At 37.3% G+C, this 26,921-nt stretch overlaps 2 protein-coding genes across 4 annotated transcripts; one reads left to right on the plus strand and one right to left on the minus strand.

Annotated features, from left to right (window-relative positions):
- Positions 1-394: 394 nt before the first annotated feature.
- On the minus strand, positions 395-20,891 carry chtopa (chromatin target of PRMT1a). Of its 3 annotated transcripts, none has more exons than XM_073930558.1 (6): positions 20,610-20,891; positions 19,629-19,864; positions 17,134-17,284; positions 14,931-15,075; positions 2,378-2,512; positions 395-1,230 (listed from the first exon to the last, which is right to left on the minus strand). In XM_073930558.1, exons 2-6 carry the CDS (start codon positions 19,649-19,651, stop codon positions 1,031-1,033), a joined length of 654 nt encoding a protein of 217 aa, XP_073786659.1. In that variant the 5' UTR covers positions 19,652-19,864; positions 20,610-20,891; the 3' UTR covers positions 395-1,030.
- A 973-nt stretch (positions 20,892-21,864) lies between these two features.
- snapin (SNAP associated protein) lies at positions 21,865-25,264 on the plus strand. Its single transcript, NM_001045148.1, has 4 exons — positions 21,865-21,980; positions 22,260-22,306; positions 23,125-23,243; positions 23,326-25,264. The coding sequence occupies exons 1-4, from the start codon at positions 21,865-21,867 to the stop codon at positions 23,431-23,433; spliced, it is 390 nt and encodes a 129-aa protein (NP_001038613.1). The 3' UTR covers positions 23,434-25,264.
- Positions 25,265-26,921: the final 1,657 nt, after the last annotated feature.

Raw genomic sequence — 26,921 nt, forward strand, 5'->3', positions numbered from 1 at the left:
TTTGTATCTACTTTTTAGACTAAAATTAAAACATGTTGGAGAAGAGAAAAAAAGAAGAAAAAAAGTGAATACCACATGATCATTCATGTTAATGATGTCTAGAAAGAGGGCATCACAGTGGCACAGTAGGTAGCACAATCACTTCACAGCAAGGTCCCTGTTTCAAGCTTCAGCTGAGTCAGTTGGCATTTTTGTGTGGCGTTTGCATGTTCTCCCCATGTTCACATGGGTTTCCTCCGGGTGCTCTCGTTTGCCCCAGAAGTCCAAAGACATGCGGTACAGGTGAATTGGGTAAGCTAAATTGGCCGCAGAGTATGCGTGTATATGTATGGATGGATGTTTCCCGGTGATGAAAATGAATGTCTAGAATGATAATGTCCTCCAGAGCACAAGATCTTATTAGCCAAGATTTATTCGATGCCAAAAGAAAAAAGAAAAAAAAGTTTGTGGGTTACAATATAGTTAAAACATTTTTTGACAAAAACAAGACTGTATGTAATGAATAAAAGTTCTACCTTAAAAAATACTAAATAAAAATATAATAATAAAAAGGTAAGTGACGTGTAGAACATTACAGTCATTAACATCTGTTCATTTACACAAGCCACATTTTTACCACAGAGTCATCAAATGTCATTTGGAGTTCACTGTTCACACATTTAGGCCATTTTCAGAATTTCAGCCAAAAATAGCAGAGGTACAATCTCTTATTACAGTTCAATCAACAACAAAATTCCTTCACTTAACAGCCAACATTTTTCCTAACAGGCCCTCTGTTTTAGAACTATAACTTGTGATGAGGATTTGTGATTGTATTCAGAAGCCGCGAGTGAAAACTCTCAAATCTCTGAATGTAACTGGGATAAATTCATAACTTTGTACAAACTTCAAGTCTGAACGCCTTAAAATGTAAATGTCTTAGGGAGTGTCCAACAGCAGCGGAAGCTTAAACGGTACTGGATGATTATGTCATCGATCAGTCTATTATTTGCAGATCTTTGGGAGCTGCTGTGTCTCAGCTCAACAGGGTCTACTCCATACTCTCAGGATCTGCCTGGGCCATATACGCATCCAACTCTGCATCCAGATGGCCTTTGGTTTTAGACATGTACGCATCAAGCTGGTTGTCCAACTGCTCGCGTGTGACGATGGGACGACCTGCTCCTCTGCCTCTGCCACGTCCACGACCCCTTCCAGCAAACCCTCCACGGCCTCTCATACCTCCACGGCCTAAGAGAGAACGAAATGCTTTAGTATGGTGAGATGGAAAATGCTTTTTGTATGGGTTTCACTGATTAGAGCAAAACTGAAAACACTACTAGCAGGGTTCTTACACCTTTTCCAACTTCAAATTCCAGCACTTTTCAAGCACTTTCAAGGTGCATTTGCATGCTTTTCCAGCACCTAATAGTAATAATTAATTGCACTTATACATGTTGTATGTACTTTTTCACATTTAAATACATTGTGCTACTTTAAAAACCACACGATATGACATTTCAACTTAAATTGAGTACTTTAGAGCATAGATTTATTGGGATAGTTCACCCAAAAGTGATTAAAAAATAAATAAAAAAATGTTCAGTTATTGGGTGAAGTATGTTTTTAAGTTTGGCCTCTTTCTACCTAAAGTTGATATCTTAAGAAATGAGCTTACAGTCAGATTTTGTTTGGGTGTAGTACCAAACTTTCAGGACCAGTCACTATTTTTTTTTTTTACAGTCTTTGGTTTTGCATTTCAGGTGCAAAAGATGCATTCTGGATGAATGTCTCCAAAATACGTATGAAGCTAATAGTGCCAAAACTATCCGAATTTGAATTGTTAATTTGAATTCCTAAAAACGTAAAACTTTATTTTTACATACCCAATATCTGCAGTCTTATTTTTACATACCCAATATCTGCATGAATTCAGAACCCAAAAAAAATCTGAAGTTTAAAAATGTCTATAAAAATCTGACTTCAAATATTAAGTTTTCAGATGTTCAATAATCAAGTTAAGAAATACAAATTCAAAACTTTTTTTAATAGGACATTCAGATTCAGAATGTTTTGGCTTATTATTAGCTCCATAAATACGCGCATGCGGTGAACATTTTGCAATGAAAACTGGTCGCACGACAACAATTTATGCACTAGCACACATGCTTCCAAATATATTTCGAGGTCACATAGATAAAATCGTGCGCATATGCAACCAAAACGGTCACAATTTTGAGCCCTTTAAGTTCAAATTCAAGCAGGTTCAAGCACTTTGTTCAAAACACAAGCACTTTTCTAACCTTAAAAACACTATATTAAAAATCAAGCATTTTCCAGGATTTCCAGCACCCGTAAGAACCCTGTACTTGGCAGAATTGTGCTTAATATTTCTCACCTCTTCCTCCAGGCATTCCACGTGCTGCACCTCGACCTCCTAGAGCTCCTCGTCCTGGAGCTCCTCCCCGATGACGCATCCCTCGGCGGAAACCCATGCGTCCAGGACCACCTCTACCTCTCATCTGACCTGCACCTAGGAAAAAAAAAAAAAAAGAGCAATCTTTTCACAAGAAGAAAAGAAAAAACACTTGTGGGATGCATGCAATAGTTCTCTTTAAGCAGGTCTGATCATATATATATATATATATATATATATATATATATATATATATATATATATATATATATATATATATATATATATATATATATATATAGAGAGAGAGAGAGAGAGAGAGAGAGAGAGAGAGAGAGAGAGAGAGAGAGAGAGAGAGAGAGAGAGAGAGAGAGAGAGAGAGAGAGAGAGAGAGAGAGAGAGAGAGAGAGAGAGAGAGATTTTGCTGCTCTGCCAGTTAAAGCACATTTGCGAACGTTCAATGACAATCTCAGTCAATTGTAATCATTTGTTATGATTCAATTTGAAATATCCACAACCATCATAGAGCCCCAGGGATTGGAGAAAGTGTGGGTTGATCTCACCCTGGTCCAAGAGCTATAACAGGGTATATGCAAGAATCCTAAAAGGTAATTTCAATACCTTTTTAAAACGGTTTAAAAGACCTTCTCGGAATATTTTAAGACCTCATCACTACTGCAAGTGCTAATCAGTATCAAACCTTTAACTTAAAGTTGCAGTAGGTGATCTTCTACAATGCTAACAGCTTAGCATAAATCTCTGAATCACAGTGCCTCCCCTGCCGTCTAAGAGCTACGCCTCCTGAAACACGAGCACCGCAAAAGAACCCTCTCTCATGTGTTAAAAACAACTAGTGCTTGTCCGGCGGCGTGCAAGCCAAACTGACATGCGATTTTAGAGGGAATATTTAGAGTTGCATGGTAAACAATATAGGGAGAGACTAGGCGTTTAGCTGTATTTACTTGTGTTTAGTTGTTAAACTAAATAAAATGTACATCATCGATGCTGTAAAAGGTCTCTTATGAAACTGAAAATAGTCTCATCAGTCCTTCATCGAAATATTTTAGTAGCTGAACAACATTTCTGTTAAGATTTAACCCATTTGTAACAACGTTACATCAGCTTTGCGTGAAGTTAAAACAGTTTTAAAACAGAACATTACTTGTCTAAGAGAAATCTTTCAGACATGTTGTCATCCTTTCTCCAGCATGCAAAGGTAACTCCAATACTGATTCAGGTTTTTAAAAAGTTTTGATTCAGCATGTTTTTACCGATCTCAGTCGGCGGAGATGCGTACAAACAGCTGCGCAGTTGTTCAAATCTGCATTTGCTTGCAAAGAGATTGTGCTACTTATCGGAATTGAGAGATGTCGGTCGGACTCCATTTAATAGGATGAACATTTTTTTGTTTTATGCCTTACCCAAAATATAAAAATACATATAAATACATTTAGATCATTTACTGTAATCATTACTATTAGACTGTGAAGAGACTTTGAACCAGCACAACAAAAAATGCTTCTGAAGACAATGACCTACTGCACCTTTAATAAACAGTTGTAGTTAAATCAACCATGCAACAGAATTCAGATAAGCTCGGAAGAAACCAAGCTTGAAAGAATAAATTACAGGGTTGTTTTCAGAGACAGGATTGAGCCACTGTTTAAACTCAACTTTCTTCAACCAGGAGTATGCAAACTTACATTTTCCTATTTACCACCTGTTTCTCTACATGTAGAGAGTGTCACATTACCGTCCTGCATTTGTCACCACCCGGACAGAGAAGCTTGGCCGGACGTGTCCCGGCCCGAACCAATCGTGTGGAACTGGCACGCTATTGTTAATATTAGGAGAAAAATAAATATATTTACACTGGTACACTTTGGAGAACAAAATGCGATTAAGATTTTTTTAGTAACTTTTAAGGGCCTTAATTATCTCATAATTGATTGATCTACTTTTGATACTTTAAGACCCCGCGAACACCCTATATAAAGTGGTGGGCGTTATCAGCGTTAACGCGAGACTCCCATCAGGTGATTTAAAAAACAAACACTGTTAGTCACTGTTTAGCTGTTAGTCTGTTCTCAAAGTTGGGTTGGGAGCTGGATCTGTTCTACACAAGCTATGATGACTTTTACCTTGATATTTTAGCGTTGATGTTTACTTGGCGGAATTGCACTGTGGGTGGCGAGAACGAGTCTTCAAACCAGTGTATTTCTACTCTGAAATTACCACATCAAACATGACAAGCTAACATGGATGCAGTGTGAATCTGATTAATGCTAGCTCCACAACTAACTATCAGGCACCTGTAGAGTTTATGCGTTAGAGTACAACATATATAAACAAAATGGACCGGGTGCTTTTTAAAATGAATGACGGTGAATGAAAGTCAAACCGGTAAGCCGTCTGACAAAAAAAGTGCCCTTCTGGATCTTTCACTTACTTCGAAGACACTACTGACTACGCTTACACAAACATCTGTAATGTAGTTTTGCCTTAATAGACAACATAATTAGGGTGCTTACGTGAAGTGCTTTCATGTAAGGGTTTCTTGTAATTTTGGGTGACTTTAACTGCAGTTCAGCAGTTTCACATTCACTCATGAACATTTCATTTGTTCCCCGTGACAAACTGGGGTATTATTAGACGCAAATAAGGAGTAAGGACTGGTGAGAGTGTTATGGAATTTAATTACGCACAACGAATGAAAAGAAAAAACTTCTGCATTTCGTGATGTTTGTGGCCCTTAACTGACAGCCGCGCACTTGGATCTTGTCAGAAAATTCGGCTTTAAGTCCTACCTGACGGTAATAAATTGATTGCGATTATTACTTCAATAATGCCACTAATATATATGCATACTCCACTTGTCTTAATTCCATTTTTGTTTAGTTCAGGTATGACTTTAGTTGGATTAGGGTATTAAAATAAAAAAAAAGCTGTTTCAAGCTTATGTAGGCCTACAGTTCAAACTTCATGTTTAACTGAATAAACATTTAATAAATACTATTAAATCTTATTGAACATTTATTTTCATCACCAATTTAGTTTTATCACCAATTATCATAATAAAAGTATGATAAAAAAAAAAAAAAGTTTCAAAAAAATAGTTTCTCAAGCAGTTTTATCCATTTTGGAAACAGGAGATGAGCCCCTGGTCTATTGCGCTACCTGGCTTAAGAAACCTCTTCTCAAACTTACTTTTAGTCATTATTTGAGTAGCACACATATTCTGAATGCCTTTGGCAAAATTCAAAAGAGCCATTTTAAAAGGCTGATTTATACTTTTGCGTCAAGCAGATGCGTATGTGCGAATGCATAGCCCTCCCCGTGGTCGTAACTACATGTTGCAACGACACATATGGCAAGCTCTGTGATTGGTTGGGTTGGTAGCGCTGACGAGTGTGGGCAGAGGAGAGTTGTGCAAGCTCGATGGAGCAAGTGTTTACAAGCGTCGAGTCCCAAGATTGAGCTCCAGATGGAGACTGTTGTTTTGGGTTTACCTTGCTATTAAATTTGTTGCACGTCTGCTGATTCCCAACTCAAAATGAGCAAGTTTGAGCCACTTGTATATTTGAGGTAGCGCTCCGAAACAAAACAACACCAGCAAAGACACAGAGAAACAAAAACTTTACTGCCAGTTAGCGTAAGGAAGTTTTATTGCCGAGGAACACACGCAGCGCGCAGAAGTATAAGGGCACAGCAACGCGCATTGCATGAGCTGTGGGTCAAGCCGATCACTTGACGCAGAAGTTTAAACCAAGCTTAATCTAGATTAATTCCAAGATTACAGAGATAAATCTAGGTTAAAAAAAAAATCATCTATGCACACCTATAATATGTATCATCCTGAGACCCCACCCATTGACTTGTGTCCTCTGTAGTGGACATTGTGTTTTAATGAATTTTCTTTGAATTTGAGCTACTCAAGACCTGCTGTACTGTTCAGCAGACATCCTGGGCTATCTAGTGATATGTCATTTGATTGGCTGCATCTGTTTGCATCAAAAATGGCCGGCATACAAACAAGCACATTTTATGGGAAGGAGAAAGGCATGCAAAAAATTTAGTTTTTTTTGCATTTTTTTTCCTATTATTACATGTTTATTAAAGTGTCAGGAACAATACATTTAGTTTTTAAAGTTGTTAACTTTTTTTTTTTCAAAATATCCTTAATTAAATGTCCACTGTAGTGGACACAAGGACCATCTTAAATGTAATTAATGACTGCATGTTGTAGGAGGCAGAACTGAAGCAGAGTGGATTCTTTAGAAGATAGTTGAGGGAGACTCTGAATTAGGTCCCGTTAACACTGCCAGTTAAAATGTAACCCAATTACCATTTTTGCTCATATGTGACACAGAACGGATCTGATCTATGACCGTGTAAACACAGGGAAAAAAAACAAAAAACGCATGTATTCGGATATTCAGAGATCAGTTTTAGGCCTCCTTCAATTGTGGAAATAAATCAGATATAGATTGAATGTTTGACAATGCGACTGTCATGTAAACAGGCAGATTGGATTTTTTGAGGCATTTCGTTCTATACATCATTATACTTGCGACAATGTGGTACTTCTCTGTGGTTAAATGACATAGAAGGAAGAGCGTGTGTGGAGATGCTGACGCGGTAAACAACAGAGGAAACACAGTGGTGGAAAGTGGTAAATCACCACAATTTGCTCCCACCAGACCTAGGATCTCTCTCGTAACCACAAATTCCTCTGAATAGTGGAGGACATCATTAACCTGTTAGCCAGCACTCAATTTTGGGGATTTACACCTACCTAACTTTAAATAGTAACAGTTCCTGACTCCAGTAAGCTACAAACACAAATTATGTATCATTGGAAAGAAGACACTTTGAGCTTTACTGTGGTAAAAGGAGAAGTTGTATGTTAAAATATATAAAAAGTTATACATTATGAAGTCATGAGGAAAAACATTTTTTATTGTGTTTAATTTTAGTTTTCCAGATAGAAACACAGGAAAACATTAATGTAATGTCCTAGAAAAAATATGACTTGAAAGCCAAGTATTTCATATGTTTACATTATAAATTTGATGAAGATAGCATGCAAAATGAGGTTACTGTAAAAAGTTTTCTGAGGCTATGTCGATGTCCTTCTGTCCCTCATTGTCAGAGGCACTTTCTTAAAAATCATCTTTCCAAGTTTAAACATTTACAGTTGCTGAATAATTTGGTCTACATTCAAAGTTTATGTATCTTTGGAAAGAAGACATTCTGGGCTTTGTTATTTATCATCAAGAGTTTATAATGCTCAAAATGAAAAAAAGTTATAGATGCTTAAGTAATGTAAAAAAATTATCCGCACTAAACATTTAAATATTTCATAAACAAATATGTGAAATTTGTTCTGGAGCAACACAGAAAAGCAATAGATCAAAAGCTACACATCCCCTGAGTATATGTTTTGAATTTGATCGGCGTTAGCCTAAACTGTAGCAGCTGTGCTGAAGAGGGCAGGTGCGATCGAGTGATGATTGACAGCTCTCTGAGCCACTAACACTGCAATAACATTTCAGTCGACAAATAAGATCAAAATTCATGCAGTCATTGGTTCCTTCTTCTCAGAAGGTTGACTGACAGAGAAATGAAGTAGCTTTCTGACGGAGCAGTGACTGAGAAATGCAGACGGCCAAAACACTCGGCTTTGTTTTGATTTTAGTAACTATAACTTTGGCTTTTTATTCAGTTTGTGGTCTCGTTTTATCTGTAACACTGTAAGCTATGACATAAACTTGCCTTTTACTGTAAAAACGGCATTTTCACGTGTGAGTACCATGGTAAAACATTGTAAACAATAGGTCTCCGGCAGAAATGGTGACAAACAAATGAATAACCATCCATAATTCAACACTGTGTCAGTGGACTAAATGTGTTTGATGGGATGTTTTTTCTGTGGACTCTTACCTTTCAAAATAAATCGTGATGTACAGCAATGAATGCGTGTGTGTGTTGGTATTACATGATATGTACGCCATCTAATAAGCTTTTTCTGCAAAACTTACACAAATTTAGCAAATACATTCTTTATAAGCTTTCCACTGAAAAACAACTAGCTGCAATGGGTGCTTGGGGGATGTAGCTTTAGAGTTTTTCAAGATTACTCTTGTCCTTTTTGGTGTAATCTATTCATACACATTGACATATGGAAAAACAGCGCCTCAGTGCGACCTCGTCGGGGCGCAAGCTGCGATGACGGCCCTCTTACCTACGCCTCAAAATCATTTTAAAGTTGGGCAAACTTCGTGCTGGAACTTTTGTTTTTGGTCACTATTAATGCACACACTACGGCTTCACTTAGAATAACTTTATTCTCTCCAACACCAGTGCGCACATAGGCAAAGGCTACATCTTCAACCACACACACATCAGGGCCATACCATTGCATAAACTGTGGGTAAATCGGGACTGAACCATTCACTGCTTATACTACACTTCGCATATTTCTCAGAGCTAAAAACAAGACAATTTCTTCCATTGTGGCTAGTCCCAGATAGCAAGTAATCGGCCCGAGCTCAGCTGCCCTTTGGCGCCTCTGGCTCCGACTCGGCATCGGCGAGTGTTATCCAGGCTGAGTATGGCCCTCAGCTCGCTCGCGTACATGCATTTGTGATGCGGCTGTAAAGCACTTGTCCGATTCCTGTTAACCATATCTGGCCCGAGTCTGTGTGTAGAGTCTGGGCCGCTTCTAGCAAGGACTCGGCTTGTTTAACTGATTAAATTCTTATTTTATCAAGTAATTTGTTAGCTCCACGTTAAATGATAATTTGAGAAAATATCCATGGTACGACAGCAACAAAATAGACAGCAAATAGACAGCTGTAAAATTACAAATAAAAACAAAATGTAAAAACTCTAAATTCTAGATTTTTTTTAACTCAAAGTATATAGGAAATCAGAAAAAACATAAGCAAAACATTTTTTTATACAGGAGAGGGTGCGGTGTTTACAGGCGCAAACTCTTTTTACCTGCACAGTAGAGAGCAAGAGGTGGGGCTGGCAGAGTAAAATGACAGTGGTGAGGTGTGCCAGACAAACATAAACTGGGTGCAAATACTGCAAAAAGACTTTTACTTGCACTGACAGAACAATTAATATGAGGCAGCACAGAGAAAAATAACTGTCAAAGACGTCTATACGCAAAAAGTTATTTATAGGCCAAACCACGTGGACCGGAGAATTGGCATCTCCGCTTGCCCTGACGAGTGTTGACGTTACGGGGATCACAGTGCATCAATGTTTTCATTGCAAAAACGTAAAGATGTTTTAGACTGAAAGAGAAAGTTTTGCTGTTACAGATCCAGGTATAAGATTGTTTCTTTCCCTTTACTCTTTTTCAATTTCTCTTTTTCAAGATTATTGTTTTGTGATTACCTAATAATTAATGTGTAGGACGTCCGACAGCTCCTGCCTCTAAATGAGCACGTTTTAGCTACTTGTACATTAAGGTAGCATTCTGAAAAAAATAATGAAAAAATAACTTTGAAGAAAGACCTCAGAGAGACATAAAAACCTACTGCCCCCTAGTGTTTCAGAAGTGCCATTGCAGAGCAACACAAACAGCACGCACAAGTATAAATGGATGACTACGCACAAGGCATGCAACAGGAGTCAAACCGATCACTCAATGTATAAGAATACTTCCGAAATGCTAGTGGGTGAATCAATTCATCTCTAGATAGTTTACCCAAGAATTAAAAAACTCTTAACACTGAATCAAACTCAAGTGGTCCTAAACTTCTATAAAAAGGTATATTGCACAATGTTGTAAACCAGTAGCCATCGACATGCATTTGAGGAACAATGGAACTATTAGTTTTGAACAAGTGTAGAGTGGGTTATTAAGGATCTAATTAAAATTTTCGGTAAAGTATCCCTTTAAGGAAAAACAATAAAAGAATATTATATTCTGAATGTTGTTAAACAGATAAATATACAAATAAATAAAGATTCAGAGACCCCATATTTAAACTGCTGCAGCTTAAAGCATTACTCAGCTGTCTCCCGTTAGCACAGGTGCTGGAGTTACAAGCACATAAGGGGTCTACTCACAGCCATAAAACTGCAGATTCAAATGAGTCAGCAGTGGGTGAGTGCTAAACATCTGTTAAACATTCACACTAAATGTGATTAAATGGCACAAAAGTACGACACAACAATGCTCTTGAAATCAAAACAAAAGTTCCCAAATGTAGCTATTCACACCAGGTGCAATCAATCACAGCGTGTCAAAGCGTGAAAAGTAAAATTACTGTGTGTGCTCAATGGTCTGTGTTTGGTCTAAGGCCGTACTCACACTAGGTACAGTTGCCTTGAACCGGGCCAAAGCACGCTTGTTCCCCCTTCCGTCTCCCCCGACGGCCCGCGCTCACACCACAAACGGGCTTCGGCACGCTTACGTCATCGCTGCTGGGCTATTCAGTGAGAAGCGCTCTCTCACTCAGCAGCACAGTATAGATTTCTCTAGTTATATCGTTTCAGTCGTTTGATATGCCATCAAATTTTTCGCCAAACAGTCCTTAGGGATGCGGGGACACACAGTCAGATATTTCGCCGAACAGATCCGCCACTTTTGGCGCTCATAAACAATCATAAAGCCCTCGTGCTGCAGGAATGAGGAGGTCTGCTGAAGCCGCGCATCTGTCATGCTGTGAGGAGTTCTCGTCTTTAATAGACTACGGCAGTTTGCGTTCACTGAACAGTAAGAATTATTAATAAATCCATATGAAACAGCCCCGTAAAAGTCATGTCTCGCTTTCAGTTTCAGCCTTTGGCGCATTTTGCACTCACACACAAGCGTACCGCGCCAAAGCCCAAGTGAACCGCGCTCAGGCACACCTCTTCCAACCGGGCCAGGGCCGGCCAAGTGAACCGTGCTTGAGCCCGATTCAGTGCACTCACACTTCTCAACTGATCCGGGAAACGGGCCTGGGCACGGTACGGATGGCATAGTGCGAGTAAGCCCTGAAAGCAGTTTGTGAGGGGCACCGGTCTAGTGTTTGGTGTAGCCTTTGCACATACTTTGCTATTGCCTGACCCATTTTGTTGCATTTATTTTAGGGCTGCACGATATATCGTTTCAGCATCGAAATCACGATGTGCGCATCCGCGATAGTCACATCGCAGGAGGGTGCGATGCAAAAAAAAAATAATAATAAATAAATTATATATATATTATGGGTGGAGCCGAACCGGAATACGGTATTCGGAAAAGCAGGAATAGCGTGTTTTTACGAATACTTATGTCAAACAATACTTGATAAATTATTTGTATTTGGGAACAAGAAAAACATTATATCAAAAAGCTGCGTTTCCTCATGAGACCGCACTGCATGCCCGCATGAGTGAGTGAGTTAGTGAGTGAGACGTTCAGGAGTCGGTGGGCGGGGTGGGGCCGGGGTAAGGAGACGGAGCAGGCTGCTTCTCTGTACAGCAACAGAGAAGGCTTGGCAGAGCGAAAAATACTTTTCTGCATTACTATTTTTGTTTATTTTATCATACTAAAATAACACGTGACAGAAGTTCACTCAAAAGTGAAAGTTCTTTCTGTTATTAATTACTAACACTCCCGTCATTCCCACTACTTTCAGAGCATAAATTTTGATATTTTACCATATGAAAATGCAATGCAGTTATGAAAATTGAGAAATTAAAGCAATACAGAGATCTGGTCCCCGCGTCAGGTCAGGGTGCACCTGTAACCTTAAAAACGCAGACACGGCGGAGGCGCACTAAACTCACACGGCAAAGAACTGGGCATTCAATTCATGTTTTAGTGAAATAATTCTTTAAATACAGCTCTTTTGATCTCTAAAGGGGAAAAAAGCAAAAGAAATTTGTTGTTAAATTAATTTTAGCAAAGACGCAACTGCCTGTCATTTTCACATTCGTTTTTCAGTTAGGGATTTGGTCTATTAGAGTAACCTAATAAAATTGTTTTGTTGAACACTGTAGTCTACACAATAATCGATATTATAATTTATTATATACATTAGCTATTATTAAAACTAAACTATACAATTGATAAAACAAAACCCTTTTTAATGTTTGCTTTCATTTTGACACCGCTAACAGTTGTAATAAGAAACATCACATTATGCAGAAGCATGCAGTCTCAAGTTAAAAACACCTTTTGAGTTTAAAGATGATCAGCCTGCCAAGTCAAGTTTACAGTGTCATAAATGAAATGGGTAGCATGAGTAAAGGGGATTTGCCCAGCACACAACCTCATGCGCTGCAGGTAGGCTGAATGATAATCTTTAAAAATATATAGGCTATGCAATACAAAACTTTAAACATTTAATTATTTTTTAATGAAAAGAAAAGAAATCAGGAGAGTAAAATATAATTTAAACCACTGGTCTGGCGCTGATACTTTATTGTTTGTATCCAGAAGAAGGGGAAATAAGCAGATGAAAACCTGGCTGGGGAGACGGCGATAACATATCAGTTCTTCAGCAAAGATCACGACATCATTGTGAGGCGTTTATCATACAACGCAGTTCGTGTTTATAATCATTAATATTAACTAGTATTAATTCTCTCTCTAGACTTAGTTTTAGGGCTTGTTCTTGTCGGCGCAATATAGCCTCGGCTTATTGCACGTACGAATCCGATTGTGAAGAATGATTAAGCGCTTGCATTTTTTATTGCATCCTTTTCGCAAGTTATTCATTTGTTTTGTTTTTTAAGTGGTGCGAACATTATTTACTGGCAAACATGTTCCTCGATCTCGTACATCAACAAACAATGTAGCCTACTTAAGTTAATTTACCTTTTATGTAAAAATTAAGGAATAACCGAATTTAATATTAATAAATAAAACATCCGTATAAACGTACATGTTTATTTTTGAACTTTCGTTAATAAAACACAAAACTGTTTATAAATATTGTAGTTAAATATTAAATTACTTTAACTGCTTGAAACTGTATAATAATAACAATTAAACGTTACATTTTTAAGAACTTAACAAATAGTCTAAATGGCACTTTACTAATCAGTGTAATAATAATATAAATATTAATAATTATAAGTAAAAAGAAAATATTAACCTAGAAACAATATAAGTCAGCGTAGTTTCTCTCCACCTTTTGTAGTCATATTTTAAATTATTTGCCAGAAAAACTAACATGTTGACTTTGTCCGGTTTAAGTGAAGAATGGAGTTATAATGTTTCCAGCAATACACTGTCAGACGGTGTGCTTGTAGCGATAATGCACAGACAGGCTACTTTTTCACAACCATGCGAGAGAGGGCTTCTTGTTTCTGTTCCGCCGCCCGCATTTCTCGCAACGCAGGTTTCTCTACGCTGCGGAGCGGCGCGTTCTTAAGTAGTTACCAAATAGCCTATGCTCAATTTCTCGTCAATGTCTTCCATTTATCACTTTCTCTTTTGTATCTGGCCATTTTTGCAAATGCCTCTGCCATGCCTGGCTGAGCTGGGCTTCTGCGTTTAGAAGACAGGAGTTGATTAAGCCTACATGGCTTTTTTTCCCTCGCCGTCAATCGCCACTAGCTTGCATGGTTCAGGACCCGTGGATCTGCGTATCGATGGATTTGCTCCTCAGTGTTTGGACTCTCAGCAGTGAATATTAAAACACACTTTAACACTTAAAAACCCCCATACAAAAAGCTTAATCTAAATCAATTCGTCCACCTTTCTCGGTCGGCACGAATCCAAAATGTTCCCAGATGTAAGAGTTCGTTTTCTAACAAGATTCATGGTTGAACTTGAACTTGCTGAATCGCGCCTAATGTTATATTCTAACAGATATGTAATACTTGGCAACATAACAGTAATTTGTGTTTTAAAGTGCGTGACTTCACGTACTACGGCCGGTGGCAATACACAACCGAGGTGGCAATAACCACCGCAGTGACGCGGTTGTCATGGTGACCGTCACAGCCCTAGTTTTAAGTAAATATATATATATAAAAAATATCGCAATATATAATCGCAGGGGAAAAAAATATCGCAATGTCAATTTTTTCCAATATCGTGCAGCCCTAATTTATTTTATGAATAAAGTAGTTGAACGTTCACAGAAACGTCTCTTATCTATGGATGAGTCTGGCTTTGACTTTCTGCTACAGTACAACCACAAGCATTTTTGGTGTAATCTCAAAACAAAAAATTGACAGCGAAACCCACTGACAGCTAGTGTATTTGAATTGTTATTGCTAGAGCAGCACAGACAAAAAACAGAAATATGTTTAAAACAGCGGTGGCAAAGTGCATGGTTGGGTACACAACTTGACCCTGCAGTATAAAACAGGCTCAAGTGTGACAGCGTCTTAAAAGAGTTAACTGTAAAACAAAGAACGATTACAAAGCTGACACTGCACTTCCAGTGAAGGAAAGACAAATTCATCTCTGAATTTAAAACTTCAGTGAGTCTACATACATGTATAATGAGGATCTGTGGCTTTTAAGTGAACGCAAGACAGCAGTCACAAAAGAAAAAAAAAAACATTAGGGTCATGAAAAGACTTTCACCTCTAAACGAGAGTGCTCCTCTCATGGTACCACCTCTAGCTCTTCCTCGTAATCCTCGTCCTCTTCCACCACCCTGCATCAAGGAGCCAATGGGTCGACCCAGTCTGGCCTGGATGTTGCTCTTTCCAAGACGCTGCTTCAGGCTCTACAGTGGGATATAAAAAATATTGCATCTCTGTGCGGACTTTGTAAAAAACGCTAAGCAAGCAACAAATAATAATTCATATTGATATTGTATTAATATAAAATGTATTAAAGGATACAGAAAAAATTATAGCTGAAGTCAAAATTATTAGCCCTCCTGTGATTTTTTTTTCTTTTTCAAACATTTCCCAAATGATGTTTAACCAAGCAAGGGATTTTTCCACAGTATTTCCTATAATATTTTTTTCTTGTGGAGAAAGTCTTATTTTATTTTGGCTAGAATAAAATTATTTTTAATATTTTTAACCATTTTGAGGTGTATATTATTAGCACCAATATTTGTTTTCTATTGTCTACAGCAGTTCTCAATCACAGGGCTGTGGACCAGTAGTGGCCAGTGGATCTATTGGTACCAGGCCGCAATCATTAACTATTTCCATTTTATTTATTATCTGAGTCTAGACTATGTTTTATTTAGAAAAATGACTGTGTTCTCTCGCTTACATCTTAGTCACTTGAGCGCCCAAATTTAACCCACAAGCAGCAAAATGAGTAAGAAACACGTCTTTGGAAAGTTTCTTTACTGAGTGGAAAATGCCAACAGAAGGACTATGATATGCCAAGGAATGAATCCACAACCTATTTGTCATCAAATCAGGTGAATCTACCATGTCTGTGCAAGGAGATCAACTGCTAAAGATTGCAAATGACGGCAGCCTTTCAGGGGTCATTCGCACATCACGTTATTTCCAATGAAGTTGCTCAGCTTGCACGCCCAAGGGGCGTGAAGCTCTCTTCTTCCAGACGCACTCAGTTGAATCAATGCAGTGAGCACACCACGAGTCACGTGATAAGAACTGACTGATGAAATTCAGCTTGGATGGAGCCATATCACCCTGCAGCCCAAGACCGGTTACTCACTGAAGCTAAGCAGGGCTGAGCCTGGTCAGTACCTGAATGAGAGACCACTAGGGAAAACTAGGTTCCTGTTGGAAGTGGTGTTAGTGAGGCCAGCAGGGGGCGCTCAACCTGTGGTCTGTGTGAGTCCTAATGCCATAGTAAAAGTGAAGGGGACACAACACTGTCAGTGGGCACTGTCTTTCGGATGAGACGTTAAACCGAGGTCCTGACTCTCTGTGGTCATTAAAAATCCCATGGCACTTCTCGTAAAGAGCAGGGGTGTAACCACGTTGTCCTGGCCAAAGTTCCTCAATCGGCCCTTACGATCATGGCCTCCCAATCATCCCCATCTACTGAATTGGCTCTATCACTGTCTCTTCACTCCACCAATAACTGGTATGTGGTGACCGCACTGGCGCCGTTGTCCTGTGGCTGCCGTCGCATCATCCAAGTGGATGCTGCACACTGGTGGTGGTGTGGAGAGATCCCCCTAATGATTGTGAAGTGCTTTGGGTGTACGGCCATACACAATAAATGCGCGATACAACTACACATTACATTACATATATATATATTTTTGGTAGACTAATTACCTCAGACAAACACAGAACACTCAAACACTGTAGTGCTTTGGAATATTTATGGAATTCTCCATAAATAAAACTTAGTGACAGCAACGTTTTTTTTTTCAGCTTGTCGTCGTTGTATGTGGCAAAAAAACATACAAACGAGCTAATAATTCAGGAAAACTTATAATGACTACACATATGCATGAACGTTTTTTTTTCTTTCTTTTTGATGCGCAGCATTAAAAATAGGTCAACCAATGAGTTTGTTGCTTTTTTTCACACTAGTGGAACTGCTGAATAAACAGTAAAACATGACTTGTTGGCATAAAATGGTCTAGGCAGCTACACCTTGCTAATAACGAAGAATGATACACAGAGCAAGAGAAATGTAGAGCTGCTGGTTTCATTGGTGTCAAAATACTGATGGTAAGCAAAAGCAAAAATGTACACAAACCTTTATATTAAACCAAAACCAAGAACAGAATAAATACAACTATCATAACATTTCTGTAAATTCAACACTTTTCTTTGTGTACCATGACATTGACATCTCTACCATTTCCGGTGGTTTGCACTTTTTGTCCTCTTACCTGTTTGTGATGAAGTGCAGCCTGCACAGAGGGCCTGTTCTCCATCTGCTGAGCAAGGAGGCGGTTGTGTGCACTGGCCATGTGCTGTTGCTGCATGGTCGCCCGGATGCTACTCACTGTCGGCTGCTTGTTCTTCAGCATGTTTGTAAAGCTTTTAGGACACAACAGGAGGAGGAGGGTAGACAGAGAGAGACAGAAAGAAGGAAGAGGGAAAGGGGGATACGAGGAAAGGATGGTTCCAAATCAAATCATTTCGCACAGCATGGACGCAGCTACAGTGGATCCTGTAGCAATCTAGTAATGGCCTGAATAGACCACATGTGCTGTCATTTACTCTCTCTCTCTGTTACATGTAGAGACACCCCAACAAATCAGCAGTTTGGGTTAAACTGAATGCTTGGAATATGGTTTTAAGCAAAGAGGGATGACAGAAGAGCGATAGAGGCTACATCCACATTAGTCCGGAATAGAACCCTTTTAAAGATCCTAAACACTGAAATTATAGAATGAAGAGTTGAAATAAGCATCAATCTGTCAATGCCACAAGAGGCAGCTAATGCAATAGGCTACATGGCTTGATCGATGTCTGTCAAGACTAAAATCCAACACACATTCATATTACAGACCAATATGATTTAATTTAGAGGATCTTGTAGCATTTAATAGTGTTAAAAATAAGTGCTACTTTGTACCATCTTTATACTACTCTCTCGCAAAACATTGCTGTAAAATGCTAAGATGCGTTAAAACATTAGGTCAGTTGTAATTCAGACACTACTCAAAATAGTGATCAAGTGTGAAATTGATATAGTAGTAAGTGATAAGACTTTTTATTAATAAAATGGTCTCAATTTTTCTTTTCTTTTTTTCGTTAAAGCTCAATGCATCACAATAAGTTCAATAAGTTTGTCTAAAAAATAGGGGAGCATGTCGGAAGGGTGGGTAGCAAGTAATGCTTTTGTGCATTGATTTCATTCTGTATATTGTAAAGGTAAAAAATAAAATATGCCTTTCTCAGGCATCATAACAACCTGGTTGACCTTTTATCCATAGTTATCATTTTTATTTAAACTCCTTATTACCAGAAGTATAGGTCTATTGCTCCAAAACAATCATTTACTCTCTTAATCATTAATTGTTTCCAAAAGTGTTTTGACTTTCTTCTTTTGAACACAATAGAATATATTCTGAGGAATGTTAGAAACCTGTAACCATTGATTTTAATAGTATTTGTTTTTGTAACCAATGAGTTCAGTGGTTGGAAGTATTGAGCTGTTGTCAAATTATCTTATTTAGTTTTCAATAGAATACTGCAAGCAACTCAAAGATTTACAAAAAATGGGTTTTATTATTTTTTAATTTCAGCCAGCTACTCTCATCGCTTTCGGTGAACTGTTTTAATATTATACAATTGCCTCGTTTAAGGTCTAATTTCTTTACAAATCTGTGATCTTTACTGCCTGATAGATTTACAATATAAAGTGGGTCTCAGACCAGACAAAAAGCACTGCATTAAATTCAGTTTGAATCCGCTATGTCTTTAAAATATGACAGTTTATTTTACTCCAGTATTTTTAATGGAGTTTCTCTGCTTGCTGCCGATTCTGACAGAGCCAGAGGTTACACAGTCTTTTATCTTGATTTAAGCTAAAATCAACTAATTGAATGCTTAAGTCTATTTAACTGAGTGTATTGTGATTATATTACCACATCGATGCTGTACAAGAAACCCTATGAAATTGAAAACAGAAATATTAAGCTTTTGCCGGAAGTTTATCATTGGCTGAAAAGTACTAGCTGTGCATATACTCCATTAAGGGCTACAAATTTAAGGGTTTTAATTTTCAGTGTGGACAAGCTACTCGTGTAAAAAAATAAATAAAAAACTAAAACGCTAGTAGATGGAGAGAGTGTTCTATTAAAAATTACACCTCTAAATGTATTCGAACTAATGTAGATACAACCAGAGATAGAAAAGAAACAGGCAGACTTCTATCAGAGTGAGCGCCACTTACAGGCCACCATCAACCAATTGTGATGTCCGAGACACCACACGGTGAGTTAGCCCAGGACTACAGGGGTGTCCGGCAACCCAGCCACTTACAACCAAGACCATGACCCGATAAGCTGTTCTGTAAGACACTCCTTGTGAGAAGGTTGAGCAACAGGTCACGTCAAGGTACGGACTAGGCACCTTTTTCTGTAGACAGAAAGATAGAGAGAAACAGAGGTGCAGCAGAAAATATCTCTGAAGAGAGAGAGTGTTTTTGCATGAGAGAGGGCAAACAATATGGATGGCACACAGACCATCTTTCATTATGAACTCATTCCCATGGCTGAGGATGCATTCTTCAGCTTACCTCACCATTATTACCCTCTCACCTCCGGGTGTGCGCCGCTCATGCAAAAGACGCTCACATGGCATATTATTACTTCTAAATAGATTTATGAATTGGGTCAAGTAACCGCTGTCATGTTGCGCAAGCGGAGCACACCGTGTGGGCAGTTTAGCGTCCATGTCAGCTTTGATGTCTCCCCCTCAATGACCTCCATAGTACACGTGTCTTAGGGCCTTAGATATCTCTGTATGATTATCCCCCGGCCTTGAGATAATGCTTTCAGGATGCGTAGCGCCTCACCGCTCATTCAGGGACACCTTGGTGGTGCTTTTCAGCACGACTTTTTGAGAAGAAGGGGCGCTCATGTTTCTTCAGGCTTGCAGTGATCTCTCCTGTAGAAGGAAAGATGGATGTAAATGATCATTATTATATTTAGTTAAAGTATAACAAAACTGACTCAAGCAAATCAATAGCAAGACTTGATGTCAGATATAAAAAGATATAACGCATTTTAACAACTTAACTGTCAGTACCACGTTTTACTGACTTTTCCTGATCGTATATATTTTTAATCGTAAAAAACATAAAACTCAAAATTCAATAAATTCTTTTTAAAATCAGAAATAGCACTGCTACAGAAAAGAGGCATTAAAACCTATTATGAAGCTTCCTCTCCCAGTGGAGAGTGCCAGGTTTCGTTTTACAGGAATTACAGCACAGCTGCGATATCATAAATATCTCAATAGACCGCATGTTTCAGTCTAAAGAAAGATTTTAAACGGTCAGAAACAATTAAATAAATGCTAGTTATATAATATTACAGCAGTAACTTGATTATTAATCGTATCTATGATTAATATTTAATAATACACAAAACAACACAATCTGCAGTTAAATGTTGAACTGTAAAATATTTTTGTTTTCGTATTTAGCTTTTTTGTTTGGTTGTTTTATTTTTAAATCAGCCAGAAACAAATGCTCAAAAATGTTTACAAAAACGAAAGGGTTTAACAGATTTTTTCACTACACTAACTTAGACCTTTAATATCACCGTAATCCACACAAAATTACTGCTACTCATATATAAATCCACTAAACATGATGTTTATTGGTATTAGAGAAATGTTAAACTCTTACCTTTTCTGTAATTGACCCGTGTAGTTGAGTCAGGGCAGATCTGTTAGCCGTATAATGTTAGCTAGCACAGCGCTGGAGCAGATGACTGACTCGACAAAATCACTATCCAAAACTTCTCTATTTCACGCCCGAATATTGTACAACTATCGCCCCCTTCTAAATGTATTTAAGAACTAAAATAAATGATAAATCCCTAAGATTGTTAAACACCAATCTACTTTAATCCGCAACTCTACCTTCGAACCCTACCCTCATTCATCACAAAATGGTGCTAACAACTGCGCGAGCACGGAAAATGGAGCACTATTTACTACGTCAGATATCGCGAGATTTAAGAGGCAAAGGTCGTGTGCCAAATACCAGACTACAGTACTAGTAGGCCTACTAGGGTTTGTGCAAATTGTAGGTAGAAGATATATAAATGTAATATGTTATATTACGTATTTATTTTAATTTAGTAAGTAGTAGTTTAGTAGTTTTTAGTGAATCATTATTTTATTTTACTAATAATTTTGAATTAAAAACTCTTGTTTTATGTTTAATAATAATTTTTATATAATTATTTTAATGACAAATGAGTTATCAATTAATAATGATTACGTTTAAGTTAAGCTTTTTTATTATATGATGAAATGGGCTTCCACATTGATAAGTTGTTTATTAAAAGTTAGCATTATTATTATTATTGTTATTATTATTTATGATTATTTTGGTATGGGTTTTTGTCATTTTTTTATTTACTTTATTGCACTTATTTAGATTTATATATATTAGTAGCTTAAATGATTATTTATATAGTTCATTGTATTTTATTAATAACAATTTATTTGTATATTGTTCATGCTGTTTTTTTTTTTTTTTTACACTTTTTCAACAGACCCCTAGCACTACTAGTGGCCCCAAAGGCTCCCTGCCTGGACAGAATTTTAAAAACTTCTCAACATTATTTATTAAGTATAAATAGACAGTAAAATACACAGTACTATTCTTTACAACATGCCATAGTAATGCACTACACATGATTACCATTCACATTCCGTTTACTAGTTTCACATACTACGTCATATAGTAAGCAGCACGCTAGTATTACTAGAGCATTGGAACATAGCCGTGCGCGTGACGCAGTATGTAGGCAAATTTGGAGATTCGCTGATTTACAAGTCATCGCACTGATCTTGAGCTTGGGCTATTTTTATGTATATGCCCTAACATCCGCGCAGTGACTCCAGCGTTGTCAAGTCAGCGCTCAGTAAAGATGGCAGCATTAGCAGTGGTTGAAACCCCATCAGGGAAAGATGCTCTCGCTGAGGGTTTGCTGGACCTCTTGAGACCCGCTGTACAGCAGCTTGACTTACACGTGCACTCAGTCAGGTAGTACATTTTTTTGGAACAAGCGTGTTTTAAAGAAATGTCTTATTTAGAATGTGCGGTTTTGTTTGTTAGCATGCTAATGACTGTCAACATGACAGGTCTTGTGACTCAAGAGATGCTCGTTGTAGTGTATGTTGGTTCATTTTTTTCCCTTTCGCACTGTTGTACGATTTTTTTTTTTTTTTTTTGCAGTTAAGATATTTTTTATTTTTAGTCACTTTAAATCGTGCAAAAATAGACTGTTATATTGTTGACTATACTGTAAATCTATATTTACAGAGAAAGCCAAGTGGAACTCAGGGAACACATTGATAATTTAGCATCTGGTAAGTTGGTATGACATTCTTATTTACATGTAAAAAGTGCCTAAAATTGACATGCAAATGTGAACTATCTGTTTATATGTAAGTTAACTAAGTTAATTACAACAATAAAGTACTGTACAATGCAAATGTATATATTTTAGTACAGTATAATGATGAAATGCTGACGTCTGTTTGGATGTACAAACTATTTTGCTGTATTTTAATCAATTTATTAATTTAATTTTTATTTATGGTCATTACAATTACATTAGACAAACCATATGCATTTACACACTTAAAGCTTAATTACTAAAAAGTGTTTTAGCATACTTTTTAGTTTTCAGAACCTGTCAATGGGTAATGACAACAATACACAAATAAATAATCATAACAATGCCAACAATAAACCTAAATCTATGATGCTTCAGTGTGCCAGATATTATTCTATATGTACTAAAATGAAGCTAAAACAAACAATGATTAAAACGTAGTTTTTTCAGTAAAATAAATATTAAATAAAACAATAAATAAAAATAAAAAGCAATGCACTCAAAATACCAAATGAAAATATGAAAAGGGAAAATTTGACTGCTAAAAAAAACAAAAGTATCCCAATGCTAAAATATTACTGATTTTGTTTTGTTTTGGTGGCATTGGCCAGTATACTGACCCAATAACTAGGCTTTAAAACATTTTATAGACATTTAATAGAGTTGTCATGGGCAGTAAAACAATCGTGACCATTGCAACTTTAAAAAGAAGAGCTAAGGTTATAAATAATAACATTTTCTGAATTAAAAAAAAGAAGCTTTTTGCATATAACCACATTTCTTCTGCAGAGTTGTGTAGGATCAATGAACACCAGAAGGTGGCACTAGACTTAGACCCATATGTGAAAAAGCTTCTTAATGCCAGGAGAAGAGTGGTGCTTGTCAACAACATACTCCAAAATGCACAGGTAAGTTAGTGTAAACATCGTTCTATATGCACACATCCTTAGATCTTTTTTAGGCTACATTTATCTCAAATCTTTGTTCCAGGAGCGTTTGCGAAGATTGAATCATAATGTGGCTAAAGAGACGGCACGCAGGAAGACCATGCTTGAGGCATCTGGAGCATTTACCCCACGCTCTCCCAGCAAACCATGATGTCATGAACGTCACATTTTGGGAATGCACCATTACACTGTGCTCAATGCCAAGGACCAATGCTCTAGATTGGCAGAATCTTCCTCACATCACTGGGCTATTCAAAGCACTGCTTTAGCATTAATGTCACTTCATTTAAGAGCAGTCAGGGAGACAGCAGTTTGCAAATATGCACTCATTACTTTCTAGAACGTAACTATTTGAATAAAAAAAATGTCTGTTTGAATGTAAATGATGCTAAAAAACTGCAGCTCTGTGTACTTGCAAATGTAAGGTTTTAAAAACAATAGTAATGGTCGTAACAGTAATTACATTTGTTAATATTATGATTATTTTGGCTTGAGGAAGTTATGACCACTTAAGTCAGACATTTAGTAATTTCTAACTTGATGTGTTTTATGTTTCTGACTGATCAGACTCATCATTTTCTAAAACTGTTTGGTAAAAACTGAAATTGTTCACTCAAAGAATTTTATTTCCCCCAGAATTAAAATATACTCACTATTTACTCTCCCTCAAGTGGGTTCCAAACCTTTATGATATGGATGCTCCGATCAGGATTTTTGTAGCCAATACTGAGTACCGTTACCTCGTGATGGTGATTGACCAATACAGAGTACCGATTCTGAAGCTTCAAGCTTTATAATGCATAAAGCACATTTACACTAGTATTCTACTTAAGTGTAGATCTCTCCTTACCTAAGATAATAAAGGAAGGATGTTACATATAACCCCTAAACATGTCTCTTAGTCTAGTGTGAACATGTCATGGGCAGAAGCAGCTTTACAGAAAATAATTGTAATTATATAAATAAAATGGTAAGAAAAACAATGGAAGCATTTTAAATGATGGATGATCAATTCTACATGTCTCAATCAAAAAAGATTTGTAGAGCATATGTGATGCATGAGAAGTCAAAATTCACACCTATATATCCTTTACTAGAAGGAAATAGGCCTATAAATTACAAATAAGTATATTTTACCTGCTGTGGTCACCCAGCGATTGCTCACTCATCATTTATCTCTTTACATATTTTAACACTGCTGATGTGTAATATATGGGTGAGCATGTGTGTCTTCCTAATCTCGTGAACAAACTTTTGCGATCGACCAGGTTGGTGAGTATTGATCGTGTCATAGTGATTATCAGCCGATCTCTGGACGATATATCGGAGCATCCCTACTTGACAAGTTTCTTTTTTTCTGTTGAACACAAACTATTTTAAAGAATATAAACTAGTTGCTATTAACTTTCATATGAAAACCATTGACTTTTATGGTATGTGTTTTTCCTACTATAATAGTAAATGGTTACTATTTTTCGATAATTTTCTAAATAACGTCTTTTTTGTTCAACAGAAATAAATAAATAAAAAATCTAACCTGTTTGATTTTTAGTGAAGGGAGAGAAAATGATGACAATTTTCAGTCATGTGAATTCATGCTAGCCAAGTAAAAGCATGTTAGCAGCATATTAAACTTGAATTCTGCATGCGCTAAATGTGTTAAAACATGTTAACAACATACAAAAACTTGTTAGCCACATATAAAAGCATGATAGAAACATGCTAGCAACATGCTTATTTGCGCTAATAACTTGCTAATTTGCTAACAATGTTTTAAATATGTTGTTTTTTCACTTCATGCTAAGTTTACATTAACTTTACAAAGCTGTTGCAAACTCAAGCAAACTTTTCTCAAGCCAACATAAAAGTCTGTTCTAATTAACTTTACCAACCAGTTATTCATATTACTTATTGCACATTTAGAGGTAATATCCAGTCTAATGTTTATGATAAGTAAATATGATTATAAAAAGCAAATGTATAATTTTGTGGATGTGAATTATTTTATTTTCTTATTTACTTTTTTATTTCAAGTGTAGACATTTTTATCTTAATTGTGTTCTCGTGAATGTGGTTTATTGATTTAAGCGATTTCTAACTATTAAGGTTATACACTCACCAATCACTTTATTAGGTTCACCTGTCAAATTGCTCGTTAACACAAATTTCTAACCAACCAATCACATGGCAGAAACTCAATGCATTTAACCATGTAGACGTGGTCAAGATGATTTGCAGCAGAAGAGCACACCAGGTTCCACCCAGAACAGGAAACTGAGGCTACAATTCGCACAGGCTTACTAAAATTGGACAATAGAAGATTGGAAAAACATTGCCTTTTCTGATGAGTCTCAGTTTCTGCTGCAACATTTGGATGGTTAGGGTCAGAATTTGGCATCAACAACATGAAAGCATGGATCCATAATGCCAACGGTTCAGGCTGGTGGTGGTGGTGGTGGTGTAATGGTGTGGCGGATATTTTCTTATCACACTTTGGGCCTATTAGTACCAACTGAGCATCGTGAGAATGAGTTCACTACTCAAATGGCCTCCACAGTCACCAGATCTTATTCCAATAGAGTACCTTTGGAATGTGGTGAAACAGGAGATTCACATCATGGATGTGCAGCCGACATATCTGCAGCAACTGCTTGATGCTGTCATGTCAATATGGATCAAAATGTTCCAGAAATTTGCCAGTGTCTTGTTGAATCTATGCCAAGAAGGATTTAGGCAGTTCTGTAGGCAATAAGGGGTTCAACCCGGCACTAGTAAGGTGTACCTAATAAAGTGGTCAGTCAGTGTAGTGTACCACATGTCTTTAGTCTGTGGGGGAAAACCGGAGCACCTGGAGGAAACCCACGCGAATGTAGGGAGAACATGCAAACTCCACACATAGGCGACAGCACTACTGCACCACTGCATCGCCCTCCTAGTTTTTATTCCCCATGTAATTTAAGAACATAATAATACAGACAGAGTTTGAAACTCCCAGTTCAAGTGAATAGAAGAGTTTAAATATAAAATAACTTTAGAGGAAAACTGAACTTCCCTTGTATTGTATGGCATTATAATTGAATCAGCAGTAAAATCTTAGGTATGCATATGTCTTATGTAAATAGTAGATGCTTTGTAAGAGGATATGAGATAGGGCAGATGAAGGTGACCTCTGGTATTAGCCGAAAGGGAGAAGGTTAGTAAAAGATTCAGGACAGGTGAAAGGTCAAGGGAGGGAATCTATCAAGGAGGAAGTTGGAATTACATGAGGGGCCTCCTAAAAGTCACTCTGTTGATGAAAGATTAAAGACAGATTGCCGAAAATCACATGACTGTGACAAGTTAAAGGATAGAGGAAAAGCCTGTTGGAGTTCATATTTGATGGTGACAGTATTTGCTAACTTGATTTAAAACAAACAATGCATTATGTTTTTTATAGTTAAGGTAAAGAATATTTTATGTCTAGGTCATGAACATGTTAGAAATCTGCTTTAAATCATCTTAGTGGTTTTTAGACAAAGACTAATGTAACTGTAGAAGTTCAAATCTTTTTAATTCAGTTCAGTGAGCCTATGAGCTAACTACTTTAGGGATAGTTAACCCCCCCCCCCCCCAAAAAAAAAAAAAAATTAAATAAACTAA

This window comes from Danio rerio, chromosome 19 (genome assembly GCF_049306965.1).
Source record: "Danio rerio strain Tuebingen ecotype United States chromosome 19, GRCz12tu, whole genome shotgun sequence".
Lineage (NCBI taxonomy): Eukaryota > Metazoa > Chordata > Actinopteri > Cypriniformes > Danionidae > Danio > Danio rerio.